Source organism: Ranitomeya imitator, chromosome 2 (assembly GCF_032444005.1).
Source record: "Ranitomeya imitator isolate aRanImi1 chromosome 2, aRanImi1.pri, whole genome shotgun sequence".
In the NCBI taxonomy this organism is placed as follows: domain Eukaryota; kingdom Metazoa; phylum Chordata; class Amphibia; order Anura; family Dendrobatidae; genus Ranitomeya; species Ranitomeya imitator.
Window position 1 is genome coordinate 492,945,256 of NC_091283.1, and position 17,115 is coordinate 492,962,370.

At 45.6% G+C, this 17,115-nt stretch overlaps 1 protein-coding gene across 2 annotated transcripts in view; it reads left to right on the top strand.

Annotated features, from left to right (window-relative positions):
* LOC138664622 (uncharacterized) overlaps nucleotides 1-12,049 on the top strand; it is a 101,902-nt gene extending 89,853 nt beyond the window's left edge. Inside the window, exons 1-2 of one of the 2 annotated variants that reach the window (XR_011318372.1) lie at nucleotides 2,072-2,200; nucleotides 11,515-11,647. Coding sequence is in view for 1 of the 2 variants with exons in the window: in XM_069751473.1 (XP_069607574.1) it covers nucleotides 11,515-11,976 (462 nt within the window). In the remaining variant the exon portion in view is untranslated. Of the gene's footprint in view, nucleotides 1-2,071; nucleotides 2,201-11,514 lie in introns of those variants that run through there. The other variant, XM_069751473.1, reaches the window with a different exon arrangement.
* The last annotated feature ends 5,066 nt before the right edge of the window (nucleotides 12,050-17,115 follow it).

The following is a 17,115-nucleotide window of genomic DNA, read 5'->3' on the forward strand; positions in this document are numbered from 1 at the left end:
GGCTTTTAGGCCATGTTCACACAGTGCGTTTTTTTCTGCGGAACCGCAGCGTTTTTGCCGCTGCGGTTCCGCAGCTGTTTTCCATGCAGGGTACAGTGTACTGTACCCTATGGAAAACAAGAACCACTGTGCACATGATGCGGGAATCGGGAAAAAAAGCCGCGCTGAATAGCCGCGGTAAAAAAGAAGTACCATGTCACTTCTTTTTTCGGAGCCGCAGCGGTTCTGCACCCATTGACCTCCATTGTGAGGTCAAACCCGCAGTAAAACCCGCAGATGAAAAAAATATCTGCGGGTTTTACTGCGGTTTGTGGTGCCGAACCGCTGCAGCAGGAAGTGCGGGGAAGCGGGCGGAAGTGCGTGGGCGGAGTGTGGCTGCCCCCCCGTGCTCCAATCCCACCGCCCCGTGCTCCGATGCCCCCCCCAGTGCTCCGATGCCCCCCCCCCGTGCCCTAATCTCCCCCCCTTGTACTTACCCGGCGTCCCGGTGTCCGTCCGGCCGTCTTCTCCCTGGGCGCCGCCATCTTGCAAAATGGCGGGCGCATACGCAGTGCGCCCGCCGAATCTGCCGGCCGGCAGATTCGTTCCAAAGTGCATTTTGATCACTGAGATATAACCTATCTCAGTGATCAAAATAAAAAAAAATAGTAAATGACCCTCCCCCCCCCCTTTGTCACCCCCATAGGTAGGGACAATAAAAAAAAATTAAGAATTTTTTTTTTTCCACTAAGGTTAGAATATGGTTAGGGGTAGGGTTAGGGGTAGGGTTAGGGGTAGGGGTAGGGTTAGGGGTAGGGTTAGGGTTAGGGGTGGGGTTAGGGGTAGGGTTAGGGGTAGGGGTAGGGGTAGGGTTAGGGGTAGGGGTAGGGGTAGGGTTAGGGGTAGGGTTAGGGGTAGGGGTAGGGTTAGGGGTACGGTTAGGGGTAGGGTTAGGGTATTTTCAGCCATTTTAACTGCATAGAAAACTGCATAAAAAAAAGGATCAAAAAAAGGATCAAAAAAAGGATCAAAAAAAGAATCAAAAAAAGGATCAAAAAAAGGATCAAAAAAGGACAAAAAAAGGACCAAAAAAAAGGACCTGCGTTTTCTGCCAAGAGCTGCAGTTTTTTAAAAAACAGTCCTGAAAAAAAAAGGATGGAAATCAGGAACGTGTGAACATACCCTTAGAGTGTTTCTCTCTGAAATGCCACCTCGTTTCAGGGTCAAGCATACCTGGCTGAGACCGTACCATGATAGGGCAGCATGTGTCAGCTGTCGGGCTTAAGTAGTTAAGCAGAAAAAGGACAGAGAGTAGGTGGAGTATACGGCTGTCTATGGTGCTGGAGGGTGGCATCACACAAAAAATGAGTGGACTTGAACTTGATCTCAAACAATGGTTAGGTAAGTGGTACTTATCATATTAAAGCCAGCCACACTCATTAGATGGCTATCAGCAGAATCGTTCAGTCGTTAGCCACCTCAGGCATTTCCCCGTATGCAGGGGCTTGTTTGGATGAACGCTGCTGTGTTCTCTATGAGTACGCCGTTAATAGACCTCTCTGCTGGCTGCTTGTCTTTGGGAGAACGATATGATCGCAGGCAGTAACTGCTTACTTACTGCAGGGTATTTGCTCATTGTTGTTATTCTAGGTTTTGTCTGTTAATGGCCACAGTGTGAATGTGCACCTACACATTACACTTATGTCAGCAGGGTGCCAGCTCATTTGTCTGGCTTTGCTTTATGTCCTCGTACTCTGTACATACAGCGGTGTGGCTCCCCCATTTTTGGGCTGTGTATCTATCTTATATAGCTTTCTAAGGCCAGGTTCAAAACAGTCAGGCCTAAGTCCTGCACTTGCCCTGTCTCTTGAGGCCTGCTGGCACATAGAGGGTTGAAATACTAGAGATAGGACCATCCCGATTGGGTGCGCCTTGTCGCGGTGGGATGACTTTTGCACTTTTTGATCAAAATATTGTCAACAAAGTACCCTATGTTATTTATAGGTACTATTACTATTTACTCACAGCAGGGTATTTGCTCATTCTGTTTTTATCCTAGGTTTTGTTTTTTACTAACTACTATGTACAATGAACACTGCTGAAGACTTGTTATTTCGGAGATGCTCTTACCCACTCATCCAGCCATCACAATTTCGTCCTTATCAAGTCAACTTCAAGAACTGACTGTTCACCAGGCGCGTTGTCACGTGCCATCGTCAAAGTAAGATGTTACCCACCACACCCGTCGGTGGTTTTAATGTTATGACTGCTCTATGTGTATGTTTCTGTATGTATATATATATATATATGTATATATATATTACAATGTGATATACAGTATATATAGAAAATCCTCTTTGTCGAAAGCTATCGCTTTCTGCAGATTTCCTCCCAGAAGGCCGTGCGGCTGTTGTTTTCTATAGATTTTTTTTCCCTTTCCATTTATACTATTTTCACTCACACTCTTGTCTATCCCACCGCAGAAGGTTCTGGGAACTTGCTGAGTCCGAGAGCTGGTTTCCATGGTAACCAGAACAGTATTTTTCTCTCTCTCTCTCTCATGAAACGCCCAGTCCTGCTGGAAAAGGAGGGAATGTGAGAAAGGAGGAGAGCGGAGGGCTAAGCCTCAGAAGGGGAGATCTGGTTTTAGAAGAGTCGCTGCCTGCTTGAAATCATATTTTTCTTTCCACCATATTCCATGGGATGTAGTAATGCTGCAGATCATAGCCGGGTACAATGTGTTAGCATGACACAGGGCGTTGTTTTATGGGCTGTCATATGTGCTACTGGTGACGCTGACACTTTAGGGCATCTCATCATGACACCAAGATAATATCGCCTGTCTCTTGTGACAGAACAGTATATGGCACCTTTAGGTCTGATATTTCATCATAATGCACAATGCCACCTATTTTGGAGGTGTAAATGGCCCCTTTACCTCTTGAGCCCCTGTAGTTGCACCAATGATGTGTCCGTCCATGGAGTCAGCTGCGTCCATTAATATAATACTATATTGCAGTATGAAAGCAAAGCAAAGCTAGAAAAATAAGTGGTCTCTCCTGCTGACCGATACCACCATTTCGGTGGTCCTCCAGAGTTGGCAGAGCAGTTCTTCTTTGATTCCCCCTTTGAACTGCATTGAGTCGTAGCTGGGGGGAAGGGGCACACAGGACATTTGCCCCGGGCTAACGAGATGCTCTGCTTCATCTCTTATGCACCAGACCTACCCAACATTTTGGCACTTGCAATCAGTTTGGATCTACATCCTTCGCCACGTGAATTGTAGACCACCAATGGACGTGTTTGATGACATACAAGCGCCCCCAAGTGATAGACCCTGGCAACCAATAATGGCATTTTAGCTTCATATAGGGGGCATTTCTTCTGCTGGACCCTATAGCTCCAGTTTTGGCTTTGGCCTAGCACACATCCCCTGGGATGAGCTACTTCATAGGGATCACTATCACTCATGATCCCTATTGAGAGATGTGAATGATGGTGGTAATAACAATATGTATCGACAGTGCAGCATTACACATTCTCCTCATGTCCTAAGCAGAGGTCTTGACGCTCGGCAGTTTGGCGGTGACTCACTGCGGTGTCTGACTCACAGCACAGGGACAGGCTCTCACACTGGCATATACTGCATCTGAAGGGGGGCTTAGCCAGGCCTGAGGGCTTATACATGATTGCATCTTATGTCAGACTCCTGAATACCATACAACCTGCAGAGATCCCTGGCAGGAGAAAGGTCTGCAGTCCTGATTGCCTTCTGCATCACAAAAGAATCATGATCCAAACGGTCTGGACACCGGCTGACAACATACTGTATCTATCTACATCTACTTTTCTGTAAATGACCCCCTCCCATGTTACCTCAAGTTTAGTGCAGAGAGCCTTGCACATACATGGTGACTATGGTCGTACTGGCCCACCAGGTTGCTAGTGGACCCCTCAGTGGACCAAGACTGTAACAATATAGGACCCTAATGATACTGCTAAAGGCAGTTCCGTTTGGAACTACGGTAACTTTGGAGACAATCATTTGTTAATAGGGTCTTATGGGGGGATTTACTAGAGTATGTCCAAGATTAAGCTATTGATTATCCATAGAATAGGTCTTCAAGATGAGATTAGTGGGGGTCTGACATCCGACACCCCCATCGATCAGATTAAATTTGCTCAGAACACTGCAGAGTAGAATGCAACAAATTTGTTAACAAGTATAGACCTCTGGACACTGTCAACCTATGAGATCATGACTAAGCCGAAACGCGTTGGTTTAGCCAGTGGACACTATGTGGTTTGTTAGTAATGTTGGTTTAATAAAGCTGGAATCTTATTTCCTTTCTTGTCGTCGCTGGAGAAAACGTCTTCCTTTTCTGCATTGGGATGCGACCTGGACCAGGGCAGCTCCGTGCAGTGATTCCTACAGAAATAAGGTGCATCTGTACTTGGTGAGCTGACTTTCCCTCCCCCAATCCCTTGCCTGTGTCAATCTACAACAGCCATGGTCTGGGGTAGATTTGTTCCATAATTTACGCCACTTTCTGCCGCTGCTCCTGCCACAAAAAGGTAATATTCTTTTTAGCAAAATAAACCTGCTCTAAATGTTCTGTTTTTCTCCACCAGGAACCTGAAGCCTGTCACTTAGTAAATTCTCTTTCATAGGTCACTTATGAAACCTTACTGACTGTAGTACTGCAGTGCTAACCCAACCTATGTTCTGCATAGATGGAGGATCATTTCATATGGTGGATCCAAGGAATCCCAACGCTGACCGCCACCTCCCACTTCATTCACTTGAACGTCCATCCACGGAAAACATGAGAGAGGGTCCCGACCCATGTTTGGCAACTATATACCCTAGTGGGGCGTCTGGACATGAGTTCACTTCATTAGACAATCCATTTAAAGTGTGTTAGTAAAAGTTTAGGTGCAATTTCAGAAATTTGTACTCTTGAACCTTTTCAAGAGTCCTTGTTGCACAAACTATTGTATACAGCAGTGTCCAACATGCATCAGTTCTGTTTAGACACACCTGCATTGCCAGTGTGAGTGTGCCAAGACAGTACCATATAGTAGGCATCCTCCAGATCTATATGAAGGATGAAGACCCCTTGTGCCCAATCTCCTGCCACACAGAAAGTGACACTCACTTTACCATTATTCCACACAAGCTTACTGAATATCATTATTATTATTGGCACATGACCAGAACTGAGTGCCACTGTTTGTCATTATTATTATTATTATTATTATTATTATAATGATTATTATTATTGGCGCATGACCAGAACTGAGTGCCACTGTTTTTGATCAAAATTCCAAAGAATTGTGGGGTCCCTGCAATGGCAACAGTACTTTTCATATGTTAAATATCAAAAAATATGCCATCACTTTCTAGGTTTGGAAAATCTTTTATTGCAGACTGAAAAGTTCAGGAACGTTAAGGTATGTTTCCACGTTCAGGAAACGCTGCGTTTTTGACGCTGCGTTTTTCCGCAGCGTCAAAAATGCAGCATCCAGATGTTACAGCATAGTGGAGGGGATTTAATGAAATCCTGTCTCCACTATGCAGGAAAAAACGCATGCGTTTTCGCCGCGAAAACGCACAGGCGGCGCGTTTTTTCAGAACGCAGCATGTTGCTACAATGAGCAAAACACGCAAGAACACCGCAGGTGACCTGCCAGTGACCTCACGTGCAGTTTTGGTCAGGATTTTACCTGCATAAAATCCTGGCCAAAGCCTGAAGCAAGCCTGAACGTGGACACATACCCTAACACAGTTTGGGTTGAAAAGGCCTAGGTCCATAAAGTTCAATCTTTTTCCACCAATTATACATTTTTTCTTACGTAAGTGACAAATCTTCATAATTTGTAGGATCATCGTTTAAAGGCAATGAAAAGAAACGCTCATTGCTGATATCCTGAGGCTGAAAATTGGACACCGTCATACATCTTAGCTATCTCTTCTGACTCCCGCTGCCGAGCACTCATGTTTTTTCTAAAGGTACCCTCACCCTGAGCAACTTTCCAACGAGAACGAGAACGATCCGTGACGTTGCAGCGTCCTGGATAGCGATATCGTTGTATTTGACACGCAGCAGCGATCAGGATCCCGCTGTGACATCGCTGGTCGGAGCTAGAAGTCCAGAACTTTATTTGGTCGTCAGGTCGGCGTGATTCGTCATGTTTCACAGCAAAAGCAACGATGCCTGCAATGTTTTATATGGAGCTAACAACCAGCGAGAACGATAAGTACGTCACTGGATCGCTCCTGCATCGTTCTGCTGTTGCCGGTGTTTGACGTCTCCTAGCGACCTAAACAGCGACGCTGCAGCGATCGGCTCGTTGTCTATATCGCTGCAGCGTCACTAAATGTGACGGTACCTTAAGAGTCTCATCTGGCAGCGGCTTATCTCGTGAAGAACAAAAGGATTAGGCCAACTCTCGAGGCAGAATTGGAAAGCCCCCATTACATGTTAGATTGTTGGCTGATCCCACCTTTGTTAATGGGTTTGGCTGATTTTAATGTGTATGGGAGCCTATAGGTGATGTTCTTACATCAGATGTGTATTTCCGCAGCAGGAATCTGAGGCTGACCCTTGTATTTCTGCTGCAATTCTGTTGCCGATCTGCATGATTATAGGCTATGCTCATTCAATGGGTCTACCCTGTAAATTATTTCCGTTGTGGATTTTTTTTAATGGTGGCGCCAAAAGTCCACCTAGAAAACGTTTGTTGCACGTAAACAGGGTAAAGGAACCCCATTGACATGCATGGCACTGGATTTCACTTGGATTTCTGGGTCAAATGTGAATACTACCTACTTATCTGTCTGATAATTTGCTACAATGCTGCTGTAATCTGGTTGTCTGAAACTGGTCTATATTGCCAATAGTTTAATTGACCTTGTATGAAGACAGCAAGCAAACACCATGTAAGAGGAGAACCTACAGAGAGGGAGAACCTGAGACATTCTATAATAAGGGCCGCCATTGTTTCCTATGTACTTTACATCTGTTCATGAGTCGTATTATAACTGTCCCACAAAGAGATTATCCTCACACACTGTAACCATACAGGCAGGTTAATGCTACCACTAATCCTACTAATCCATGGAGCCTGCACTACGAATTCTAGGAAAAAAAAAAGCATTCCAGATTTGCAGTGATGGAAAAATAAGTAGATTGTCCTAGGAAAGTCAGGGCAAGACTGCGAAAAGCAATGTTTCTGTATATGTGATATATGTCCAGGGCCGGTATCCCAATCTGAAGTTAGAGACCCGTCAATGTGGATTCTAGGAGATGAGTGGCTAATACTACTGTTTCTGGAGGTTATTAGGTAGAGACAGTGGAGGGTCAGGATTTTTTTCTGGATGACCACCACGTGGTCTACACTGTCTTCAAATGACTGACAATAGGAAACAATACCTTTTTTGTAAAAAAACAAAAACATTTCCCATGCTGTGATTTTTAAAACCACCCAAAAGCCAGAACACTCCAATATTCAGTTCATATGATTGTAGTTTTTATTATGTAGAATGCGATAAATCCAGTGTAGAACATGGAGACAACGTAGATGTCCGTTTGTAAAGCCACAAACTGTGTGTGACACAACGTGATGCTTTGGCCCTTCCAGGTCCGGAATTACAGGCCACTTACATAGGTCATATCCTATCATCGAGCGCTTCCAAAATCCAGTAATGATGGGCCTGAAAACCTGAGAGCAGATGGGTATAGCAGATAGGGGACGTATGAAGCAGGTTCCTAAACGACACTTTCACAAACCTAACAATGGCACATTTCGATATCCATATTACCATTGTTGCTCTAACATCATTAATGAAGAACCTGTTACTCATTATCATGTGAATTCATCCTCTGGACTTCATGTTTTATTCACAATAAATAATAAATTTGGAATTTTTTTGGTAGGTGGATTTTCCTTTTCTTGCTACATCATTAATGAAGACCCTGTCACTCTTCCTCACACAGGCAGCGGCTATTTCACATGCAATTCCAACAGTCATTACCTTATCAAATTTCGGCCTGGTGTACCTAGGCGTGACCATACACCCAGTGAGGGACACAATTTCCCGCCACAAGTCAGTGATCATATCTACAAAACCTTGGCTTCCACTCTGCAAACTCTTAATTAAAGCAGTTGTCCCACAAACAAAGTACATTTTAATCAATAGATCTTGAAGTAAGAAGAAGTTCCACAATTAGATGTGTTAAAAGCAAGAGTGTGTGCAGATAGGACAGCATGAGATTGCAGCTAATTCTTCCATGCTGACCTGTCTGTATACTCTTTTGCTTCCTCCCCTGCCCAGGAGCTGTGGTATGATCAGACCATGTTCAGACACGGCCATTACACAGTACACAGCAGGGGCACATATATAAGATTATCTCAGCACAGGAACATTTTATTTAAAGGGAACCTGTCACCCCAAAATGGAAGGTGAGCGAAGCCCACCGGCATCAGGCGGTTATCTACAGCATTCTGTAATGCTGTAGATAAGCCCCCGATGTATCCTGAAAGATGAGAAAAAGAGGTTAGATTATACTCACCCATTGGCGGTCCCGCTGCGGTCCGGTCCGATGGGTGTCGCGGTCCAGGGCCTCCCATCTTCATAGGATAACGTCCTTTTCTTGTCTTCACGCTCCGGCGCAGGCGTACTTTGTCTGCCCTGTTGAGGGCAGAGCAAAGTACTGCAGTGCGCATGCGTCGGGAAAGGTCAGAGAGGCCCAGCGCCTGCGCACTGCAGTACTTTGCAGACAAAGTATGCCTGCGCCGGAGCGTGAAGACAAGAAGAGGACGTCATTGTAAGAAGATGGGAGGCCACAGACCGGACCGCGACGCCTATCGGACCAGACCACAGCGGGACCTTGCCTTGCCAATCTTGCCTTGCGCAGGCGTGTACTACGGAGGACATAGAATGAACACCAATCCAATATTGCGGCCAGCATGCAGCCAGCGGGTAAGGAAAGGGTGAATCAAACACCTGAAAACTCCGCCCATATCACCAAAAACTGGTCCCGCCAAATTCACGTGACAGGTTCCCTTTAAAGTAAAAGTCTTTCTATTCTCAAGTGTATTATATAAAAATACAGAAAATCCAAAAAAAATATCTCTATAGACTTTACATCATGATCCCTTTAAGATTGCCTTGCGCAGGCGTGTACTACAGAGGACATAGAATGAACTTCAAGCATGCAACCAGCGGGTAAGGAAAGGGTGAATCAAACACCCGAAAACTCCGCCCATATGACCAAAAACTGGTCCCGCCAAATTCAGGTGACAGGTTCCCTTTAAAAATTCAAATTTGGAAAATTGTGAAATTTTCAAAATTTCCGCCAAATTTCCATTTTTTTCACAAATAAACGCAGGTAATATCAAAGAAGTTTTACCACTATCATGAAGTACAATATGTCACGAGAAAACAAAGTCAGAATTATCAGGATCCATTGACGCGTTCCAGAGTTATAACCTCATAAAGGGACAGTGGTCAGAATTGTAAAAATTGGCCCGGTCATTAACGTGCAAACCACCCTTGGGGGTAAAGGGGTTAATACATAATGTAATACACCAGGAGGTTCTGACCCAATGGTATAAAAACATCCTTGAATATATTGTCAATATTTTATTCAATGTAATTCTCTACAGAATTCTCTAACCCATTTCTTCAACCTATCGCTCTCTTCCGGTACCTTCTCCTCTGCTTTCAAACATGCCACCATCACACCCATCCTCAAAAAAACTAACCTTTACCCAACTGCTATGCCCAGCTATCGCTCCATATCACTGCTCCCATTTGCTTCAAAACTCCTTGAGCAGCATGTCCATGCTCAACTTTCCTCCCACCTCTCATCTAAAGGTACCGTCACATTAAGCGACGCTGCAGCGATATAGACAACGATGCCGATCGCTGCAGCGTCGCTGTTTAGTCGTTGTGTGGTCGCTGGAGAGCTGTCACACAGACGGCTCTCCAGCGACCAACGATGCCGAAGTCCCCGGGTAACCAGGGTAAACATCGGGTTACTAAGCGCAGGGCCGCGCTTAGTAACCCGATGTTTGCCCTGGTTACCATTGTAAATGTAAAAAAAAAAAAACACTACATACTTACATTCCGGTGTCTGTCGCGTCCCCCGGCGTCAGCTTCCCTGCACTGTGTAAGCGCCGGCCGTAAAGCAGAGCGGTGACGTCACCGCTGTGCTCTGCTTTACGGCCAGCTGGCGCTGGCACAGTTACAATGGTAACCAGGGTAAATATCGGGTTACTAAGCGCGGCCCTGCGCTTAGTAACTCGATGTTTACCCTGGTTAGAAGTGAACACATCGCTGGATCGGCGTGACACACGCTGATTCAGCGATGTCAGCGGGAGATCCAGCTACGAAATAAAGTTCTGGCCTTCTAGCTCCGACCAGCGATGTCACAGCAGGATCCTGATCGCTGCTGCGTGTCAAACACAATGATATCGCTATCCAGGACGCTGCAACGTCACGGATCGCTATCGTTATCGTTCTAAAGTTGCTCAGTGTGAAGGTACCTTAACTCTCTTCTTGACAACCTCCAATCTGGCTTCCGCCCCCACCACTCCAACGAAACTGCCCTGACAAAAATTACTAATGACTTAGTCACAGCCAAAGCTAGCAGACAGTTCTCCATCCTCCTCCTTCTTGACCTGTCAATCACTGCCTACTGCTACAGATTCTCTCTTCCCTTGGCATCAAAGACCTTGCCCTATCCTGGATTGCCTCATACACTACCTCCTCATCCCGCCCTCTCTCTGTTGGAGTCCCTCAAGGCTCTGTCCTAGGGCCCCTACTTTTTTCCATCTGTACCCTTGGGCTAGGACAACTCATAAAGTCCCATGGCTTCCAGTACCACCTGTATGCAGACGACACTCAGATCTACCTCTCTGGCCCAGATGTCACCTCTCTTCTGACCAGAATCCCGAAGTGTCTGTCAGCCATATCCTCCTTCTTCACCTCTCGCTTCCTTAAACTCAATGTAGACAAAACCGAATTCATCATCTTTCCCCCATCTGGTGTATCCTCCCTACCTGATCTATCTATTATGGTAAACGGCATCACGCTCTCTCCCGCACCTGAAATCCGCTGCCTCGGGGTAACTCTCGACTCTGCCCTGTCCTTCAAACCTCACGTCCAAGCTCTTGCCACCTCCTGTTGCCTCCAAAATATTGCCAGAATCCGTTCCTTCCTCAGCCCACAATCTACCAAAACTCTTGTGCATGCTCTCATCATCTCCCGCCTCGATTACTGCAACACCCTCCTCTGTGGCCTCCCCGCTAACTCTCTTGCACCACTCCAGTCTGTCCTCAACTCTGCTGCTCGGCTAATCCACCTCTCTCCTCGCTACTCCCCTGCTTCTCCCCTCTGCAAATCCCTCCACTGGCTCCCAATTCCCCAACGGTTCCAGTTGAAACTACTAACACTGATCTACAAAGCCATCCACAACCTGTCCCCTCCCTATATCTCTGAACTAATCTCCCAATATCTTCCCTCAGGTAATCTTTGATCCTCCCAAGACCTCCTACTCTCCTCCACACTTATTCGTTCCTCACACAACCGCCTCCAAGATTTCTCCCGAATATCCCCCATCTCTGGAATTCCATGCCTCGACACGTCTGATTATCCACCACCCTCGGATCCTTCAGACGGAACCTGAAAACCCATCTCTTCAGGAAAGCCTACAGCCTACAATAACCAAGCCACCGTCGCCAGAGCCGCCGCCTCACCACCGCCGCCAAAGCCATCGCCTCACTGCCGCCAGAGCTGCCGCCTCACCACGGCCAGAGCCGCCGCCTCACCACGGCCAGAGCCGCCGCCTCACCACGGCCAGAGCCGCCGCCTCACCACGGCCAGAGATGCCGCCTCTCCCCAACCTTCTGTCTCTTCCCCACTATCCCATAGAATGTAAGTCCGCAAGGACAGGGTCCTCTCCCCTCTGTACCAGTCTGTCACTGTAAACCTATTTACTGTAAATGATATCTTTAACCCTGTATGTAACCCCTTCTCATGTACAGCACCATCGAATTAATGGTGCTATATAAATAAATAATAATAAATAAATAAAATAAATACAGATGGTGTACAATATTTATGTCTTTATTTTTCAGAACCTCTGAATTCATTATGGAAGGCAGAAGTCAGGTAATATGCTCCATTCCTGTCTGCCTATATTCTATCTTTATGTCTCTCCCCTCTACTCACCGCTTCTATTCTTCCTTTTCCCCCTTTCTCCCTTCTTTTCTTCCCTATTCCTCTCTTCTTTTGGGACCACTGCTATTTTCCATATTACACTACCTTTGTATAATAATTCTGGCTCCAAATGATGCACATTTCCTCCTATCCAACAACTAGAATACAATTGGAGCCCTTCCTGCACCCTACATGCCCGATGTGACGCTGATTGCTCTACCCTGCCCCTGTATGCTGCGCCCACACTACCATGTTTTCATTTCTCAGATGACTTCACAACGTTTGCCATTCATGATGTTTGGATCGAATGCCCAGCCTTTCTCTACTCCCTCTCTGCTCTTTGCGCTCCATGCTACCCATAGCTGCCCACTCACAGAGCGTAACGCTCCCACACCTGTGCCACGGCACCACCACATATTTATCCTGGAGACCCACAGCACGTTCTTCGCTCCATACCCTCTACCTCTGCAATTCTGGTATTTCACTACTTTTCTACCGGCTGGACACCAGAGACAATTACTGCTGCCTCCTTGTATTTTTGGTGTCCACTTTGCTTACAGTACATTCCTTCCTCTCCACTAGGAGCTCTGCGGTCTATAAGGAACTTATGCTAATAATTTTGGTTTCCTTCCACCGATTCGTTGAAGACCCTATACCATGATGGATCTATACTATGTAACATGCAGTAACACTACCTAGTGTGTACATTATATGGAATGATCACATTCACGGTGTATGTACTATCTTCTGCCTTGTTGGAATATTTGGTAGTTATTTTGATTATTTTCATTTATTATTGTTTTTTTCCCCACCCATTTATATATTTGTATTTTCTATCCCTTGCATCAGTAATTGTCATCGATTTACTACCAGGGGTGGATCATATTCTTTGATTTATTTGCTTAATTCTCTAGTGACAGTGAAATCCAGACTCAGGGTGCGCAGATACATAACGTTGTGTTGCAGCACCCCAGGGTCCTGGTCGTTGCAGTAATGTCGTTCTCCTCTAGGGGGGAGTGATGTTATGTTTGGAGGCAATAAGGCTGTGTGCACACGTTGCTGATTTTTTGTGCTTTTTTTTCACTATAAAAACGCTATAAAACCGCAAAAAAAGCATACATTATGCATCCCATTATTTAGAATGAATTCCGCAATTTTTGTGCACATGATGCATTTTTTTCTGCGAAAAAAAAACGCATCGCGGTAAAAAATGCAGCATGTTCATTAATTTTGCGGATTTTTTGCGGATTTCCAACGATATCATTGCATTGGGAAATCTGCGGAAAAATCCGCAAAAAAAAAAAAAAACGCAAAAAAAACGCATGCAGATGTCTTGCAGATAATGTCCTGTTTTGCTCAGGAAATTTCTGCAAGAAATCCTGAATGTGTGCACATAGCCTAAAGGAGATCACTTTACCAGTTAACACCAACATACAACACATATCATACTCCAGTCCACCAGGGGGAGCTATGCTCCTATTTATTAGGGCACTCTTCACAATTAGGTAAAACTGGTGGTCTGGATAGGAAGTTAGTCAGAAGCTAGCTGAGCTTCGCTCAGGCAGTTGCTATCTGAGCTCCGCTCAGGTAGTTGGTCTTTGACAAGGTTGGGATCCTGTCAGAGGACTAGACAGAACGCCACGGAGCTGCGCCTGCCCCACGTGCGGCAGTTCCCAAAAAAGAGACACGAACAGCGAATTGTATTGTAAAGTGTGAGGAGAAGTCATAGCAAAAGGAGAGGAAACCAGAAGGAGTTCTGCCCTGCAAAGGCTGCCTCCTTCTGAGGTGCAGGATCCGGTAGCCGGAACACCGAGGGAGCAACAGTCCTTTATGCCTTGCTCCAGAGACCAGTAGGACAGCTAATTGCAAGTTACTGATCCGCCCCACACCCAGGAGACATGGTGGCACCCCTCGGGTCCCTGTAAAAAGCCTCAAGCCACCAGTCATACCGGTTTGTCCTATCCATCTGAGGGACAGAGATAGACATAACATCTAGAACATCTACAGTAGTTGTGAGAACCTTACTAGATGCTCAGCAGTAAGGTACTACAACACCCAGGCGCTAGAGGAAGGCTACTGATGTCCACCTGGATAAGGGGACTCTGGATTTGCCGTCAGACCGGCCGGACTCTCCCTGCCCTGTGATCTGGTGCCCTGGACTGTGGATGCTGAAGCCTTCAGTAAAGGTAAAATTCATTTACAGCAAGCAGCCGAGTAAATGACACATCGCTGTAATCAGGGCCTCTGCCCCTACATCATGCTACTCTCAGATGGAGTAGCAATAACCTTTTGACAGATTCCCTTGAAGGATTATTTCTAAAACGTATGTTTAGACTTGCACCTGCACTTTATGTCAAGTTCTGCCCATTGATTTCAACATTTGAAATGCACATTTGCGGCATATAATCAGTATAATCAGTGCTGCGCCCCCTGCTGGCATAACCTCAGATGAACTCGAGCGTGAGAAAATATTCAGAAAAATTCCCACGCTCGAGTTCATCTGAGGTTATGCCAGCAGGGGGCGCAGCACCGCAATTCTAGGTAGCTACGTTCCCCTTCATTCCCCGGGTTTTTACAGCCAGGGGCGGCTGCATTAGCAGGCTCCTGCTTGTAAAATTATTTAACCCTTTCAGATGGATTTACAGCGTGGGACAAGACTGAACGACGGAAGGCATGAGATATTGTTGATTTTTTTTATTTTAACTTTGTTTCAGGTGACAAGGGTCTTCAATTGGATTGAGAGTATAATAAACTATTACAACACCCTGTGTCTTTATTTCAATAAAATACTTTTTTCCTAATGTGTGTGTGTTTTATTAACCATTTACTACTATTGGATTAATAATGGAGAGGTGTCTTATTGAAACCTCTCCATTATTAATCTGGCTTAATGTCACCTTAAAATAGCAAGGTGACATTAACACTTTATTACCCCATATCCCACTGCTACATGGGAGTGGGAAGAGAGAGGCTAAGTGCCAGAATATGAATTCAGCAGGAAAAAAAAGAAAGAAACCAGAACGTATCGTTCCTAATCACGTCTGACCACTTTTAACTAACAACCCAGCATAGCCAGCCACTAGACTCGAGGGACTGCCTTATCCTCACATGGAGGACGCCGCTGAATGAGGTTATGTCTGCCACTGCAGAATACCTCCATTAACCTGGACATTTAACCTGGACATTTTATTCCCCTGATGAACCCCCGTAACGGGGAGGGAACCGCGTTGGGAAGAGAAAGAGGACATATCATCCAGGGTGGTTATACTAACCAAAGGGCTTCATTAAGTAGGCTCAAACTTGGGGACTGCCCTTGTTAGGGCGGGAGTCTTATACACGGGGCACGACAGGGAAGATAGCTTTAAACCCTTCCCCCCCACCTACCTATATTTTTTTTTTTTTTTTTTTTTTTTTTTTCTTTTCTTCTCCCCCCCATTGGAAAAGGTCTATTGGTCTCCATCCCATGCCGTGCTCTCAATAAGCACAAGAATCTACAACAAGAAGAGAGACAGCAATTGGGTGAGATCATGCCATTTTTCTTGTCTAGTGCACGTTTAAACATGAGCACCAAATTGTTTTTAAAGTACACATAATTTTAGAGGTATACATATTAAATGTTAAGTTTTAGAGTCTAGTGGCTGGCTATGCTGGGTTGTAAGTGCCAGAATAGGCGCATCTTACAGATGTGCCTTTTCTGGGGTGGCTGGGGGCAGATGTTTTTAGCCCGGGGGGGCAATAACCATGGTCCCTCTCTAGGCTATTAATATCTACCCTCAGTCACTGGCTTTTCCACTCTGGCAGAGAAAATTGCGCGGGAGCCCACGCCAATTTTTCCCGTGATTTAACCCTTTATTTTAACAGCTAGAGCCCCCAAATATTGCACACAGACACTTGGAACATTATTAGTGAGGAATATGTTAAAAAATAAGGGATATGAAATGGATTACTGTATGTAACCATGTCTCATATCCTGTTGGATTTGGGAAGGAGATAGCAAAAGCTGGCAATTGAATTACCGGCTTTTCTGCTATCTAGCGCTGTATGTAATATATATATATATATATATATATATATATATGTGTGTGTGTCTCACTGACATATATTTTTATATATATATACTAGATGGCGGCCCGATTCTAACGCATTGGGTATTCTAGAATATGCATGTCCACGTAGTATATTGCATAGCCCACGTAGTATATTGCCCAGCCACGTAGTATATTGCCCAGCCACGTAGTATATTGCCCAGCCACATAGTATATTGCCCAGTCATGTAGTATATTGCCTAGTCACGTACTATATTGCCCAGCCACATAGTATATTGCCCAGTCACTTAGTATATTGCCCAGTCACGTACTATATTGCCCAGCCACATAGTATATTGCCCAGTCACGTACTATATTGCCCAGTCACGTACTATATTGCCCAGCCACATAGTATATTGCCCAGTCACGTAGTATACTGCCCAGCCCGCGTAGTATATTGCACAGCCCGTGTAGTATATTGCACAGCCCGCGTAGTATATTGCACAGCCCGCGTAGTATATTGCCCAGCCCGCGTAGTATATTGCCCAGCCAGCGTAGTATATTGTGCCCAGCCCGCATAGTATATTGCCCAGCGCGCGTAGTATATTGCACAGCCCACGTAGTATATAGCAATGTGGGCATCATATCCCTGTTAAAAAAAAAAAAGAATTAAAATAAAAAATAGTTATATACCGTACTCACCTTCCGTTGGCCCCTGGATCCAGGAAGCGTTTACCGACGCTCCTCGCGCGCTCAGGTCTCAAGAGTGCATTGCGGTCTTGCGAGATGATGACGTAGCGGTCTCGCGAGACCGCTACGTCATCATCTCGCGAGATCGCAATGCATGGACCGGTCACCGGAGCGTCGCGAGGAGTGGGAAAG